The sequence below is a fragment of the Varanus komodoensis genome, unplaced genomic scaffold (genome assembly GCF_004798865.1).
Source record: "Varanus komodoensis strain SLA01 unplaced genomic scaffold, ASM479886v1 scaffold29_3, whole genome shotgun sequence".
NCBI lineage: Eukaryota > Metazoa > Chordata > Lepidosauria > Squamata > Varanidae > Varanus > Varanus komodoensis.
Genome location: NW_025335760.1, coordinates 1,728,631 through 1,731,822, shown reverse-complemented (window position 1 = coordinate 1,731,822; position 3,192 = coordinate 1,728,631). Strand labels below are relative to the sequence as shown.

General features: G+C 69.4%; 1 protein-coding gene across 1 annotated transcript in view; it reads right to left on the bottom strand.

Moving 5' to 3' along the window:
• Positions 1 to 1,824: 1,824 nt before the first annotated feature.
• LOC123026164 (cytochrome P450 2A5-like) overlaps positions 1,825 to 3,192 on the bottom strand; it is a 9,470-nt gene continuing 8,102 nt past the window's right edge. The window contains exon 9 of the mRNA XM_044435460.1: positions 1,825 to 2,642. Within this exon, the coding sequence (XP_044291395.1) occupies positions 1,825 to 2,642 (818 nt within the window). The remainder of the gene's footprint in view (positions 2,643 to 3,192) is intronic.

The window sequence follows — 3,192 nt, the reverse complement described above, 5'->3', positions numbered from 1 at the left end:
TCTGACTGCCTTTGCTTCTGGATCCTCATGAAGCAAAGGAGCCCATTCTCTGGCCCAGGCACGGGGCGGCACGAACAGGAGTCTGGGAGCCACTCCTGCCGGCACAGAGCCTGCCAGGCATCTGTGAATGTGACAAGATCGAAAAGGATGCTGAGCAGAGCGCTCGATGTCAAAGCTTTATTGAAGCACGTGGCTCCCCTCCTCCTCGAACCCGCTTGCAGCAGAAGTGAGGTCTTTCTTGCTAGAGGGGTGGTCAGGCACAGAAGCCCACCATCCTCGAGGCAAAACGCCATCTAGCCCGGGGCCGGCCTCCCCCCTTGGGCCTCTTTGGCCAGCCCAGAGGAGGCCTGAGCTGCCAAAAGCACGCCAGGCCCCTCGCAAAGCTCCTCTTGTCCTTTGTGAACGGCAAGGCTGGAACGTTGCTAGGGGGGCGGGGGGTCCCCCGGGCTGCCAGCAGGAGGCCTGCCAGAACCCGGCTATGGGCCCACGGAGGAACACTCTAGATCGGCCGTGCACTGTCCTGTCAGGGCCCAGCGGGTGGGACTGAGCCTCTGCGCGCCAGCCGGAGCTGGCAGGGGTCCCGGCTAGCCGTGCCCAGTGGCCCCCATCCGTCACCCTCGGGAGAGGGGCAAAGTCCATGCCGTGCCCCCCGGGCCTGCGGCACGAGGCGAGCATGAATGGGTGCTGCTGCCAGGCCCCTTCCCGTTCGGTGGCCGGGCCTGACACGAATCGCTTGACCGATGGCTGCTGGGGGCAGGCGGTGGGGTCCCCCATGGCCCGCCGGGACCCTTCCTCTCCCAGCCTGGCAAACGGTGCCTTTTCTCCTTTGGGGCTCCCGTCTTCGTGCAGCTGAGAGGGCTGCTTCACCCCGGGCCTTGTAGCCAAGAGCCCTGCCGGCGCACCTCCCGGCTCTGTCCTGGGCAGCTTCGGCAAGACCCAAGCGGAGTGGGTCGTGGGAGCAAGGAGCGGCGCCTGCAGTGGGGCCCTCCGGCTTGAGGTGCTGCGCAGGGGGCTTCACCTGTGGCATACCTGCCTGGCACGGGACATTCCAGGGTACGGAACCCCAGGCCGGTATGGCGGGCCCACAGAGCAGCCCTTGGCTCAAGTCCATGGGTTGTGGGGCACCCCCCATGGCCTGCATGGGACTGGCTGCAGTGGGGCGCGTCGCCCCGTTCAGCTCTCGGGGCAGCCTGTGCAAAGTGGAAGAGCACGGGGGACACAGGGGGAGCACCATGCCGTGGCCAGCAGCTGTGGCACGTGGTCCCTGGACCAGGCTGGGCCGCGGTGCTTCTGATGGCGCAACAGGTGAGAGGCCGGTGCCCAGCCGGGGGGAGAGAGAAGCAGCTAGGCGCTCCAGGCCTTGTGTCCGGACTGTGGCCCCACGGGCAAAAGCGCTCGCTGATGTTTGACCGGGCGCCACGGCGGCTGGGAGGCCGTTCCCCGAAGCCGCGTCTGTGCAGCACTCGGCTTGCTTCAGCTCGGCCGCCTGGTGCCTGGCGTGTGGTGCTTCCCAGGCGTGCCCTTGGGGGCTGGGGAGGAAAGAGGGCAATGAGGACCAAGTCGAGCTCCTCGGCGCCGGCCCAAGCCTTCCTGCAGCTGCCTTGCTCGAGGCCTCGCCTGGGCCTGGTTGGGGAGCTGGGTGGGGGGAACCTGGGCACCGCTCCCCGGGGAGCCCTGCAGCTCCTGCCCCGGCCTCTCAGCACAGCCTGCCTCAAGGGGGGGAGGGGGGAGCGTAGGAGCAAGAGGAGCGTTATGCAAAACTCCTCTCGGGAAGGAAACGGGGTGCGGAGGCCTCCGGACCCTCCCTGGCCTTCCCCCAAGGGCTTAGCTCACGGGGCTGCCAGGTGCAGGCAGGGCCAGGAAGCCGGGCGGGAGAGGAGGGGAGCACGGCAGCCTCGCTGCCCCGCAAGCCGTGGGATTGCCCGATTGGGAGGTCCGGGCAAAATCCCGCCCAGGGTGGACGCGGCACGGGTTGCCAGCCACCTCCTGCGAACCCAGCCGGTGCCTCAGTCGTGGGGAGCACTGGCAAGCAGACCCCTTGGGCTCACCAAGCCGGGCCTCCTCCTGCGTCGCCAGGGAGGCTTCCCCCGTGTGCTCCTGCCAGGGCAGGAGGGCCACCCTGGCTTCAGGGAGCGTGGCCTGCCCTGCTTCGTGGACTTGGTGGGCGTTCCTGCCTGCTAGGAAGCCCAGCTGCGGGGGGCGCTGGCTCCCCTGCGAGCCCCAAGGATCCCAGCTGCTCCTCCAGGGGCCAGGCGAGCAGCGGCGCTCCTGGCAGCCGCCTGGAGCAGGTGTGGACAGCCCGCCCTTTCTGGGGCTTTCCTCGGGCCACGCGCCTGCGGTGCCCCTGCAGCGCTCGGGGAGCAACCCGGCGCGAGGGAGCGGGGGAACATGGCGGCTGTGGTGATGCAGCAGCGTCTCAGGGAGAGCCGTGGGGGCCGAGGAAGCGGCGGCCGAGGGGCACAGCCCGGAGACGCGCCCTCCCCGTCCGCTGCAGCACCTGGGGTGCTGAGCCACCGTGACGCAGCGGAACTGCTGCCAAAACACCTCCGCTGAGCTCCTGCGTTCGGCGCCAAGTGTTGCCACACTGCGGAGGCTGCACCGGGCCGGAGGCGCGAGGATGTGGCAAAGTCCACTTCCTTCAGCTGCGCGCATGTGCTCGGTGCCGGAGGACGCGGGCAGGGAGGAGGAGGAGGAGGAGGAGGAGGAGGAGGAGGAGGAGGCGGCGGCGGCGATCGGGGCCGGCAAGGCGGGGGAGGCCCCCCTGCCAAAGTCGGAGTGGGAGCGGCGCTTGCGAAACCCGCTGACGTGCACGAGCTCGTCGGGATGGGGTCACGTCTACAGGGCAAGTCTTGGCACCCGCGGAGGGAAACAGCTGCAGGTTATGGGGTGGGAGGAGGAGGGATTCACCGCCAGGCACGTCGCGTGCTCCTGCCCGCTCCCTCCCTGCCCAAGAACGGGGTCCTCTCAGGCCCTGGGACCCCGGCCCGGCCCCCGAGCCCAGCGCGGGGCTCCACCATGTGCATGCCGGGACCCGTGGGCAGAGCGTGCGGTGCGGGGAGGTCGGGGGAGCCGTTGGGGGGCGTGAGCCTGTGGGGCAGCGGGTGCTGATGCTCCCCCGCTCGCCGCAGCTGTACAGTGTCTTCCTGGAGATCATGGCGAAGCTCCCCGGGAGGCACCACGAGGGCAGCCGGT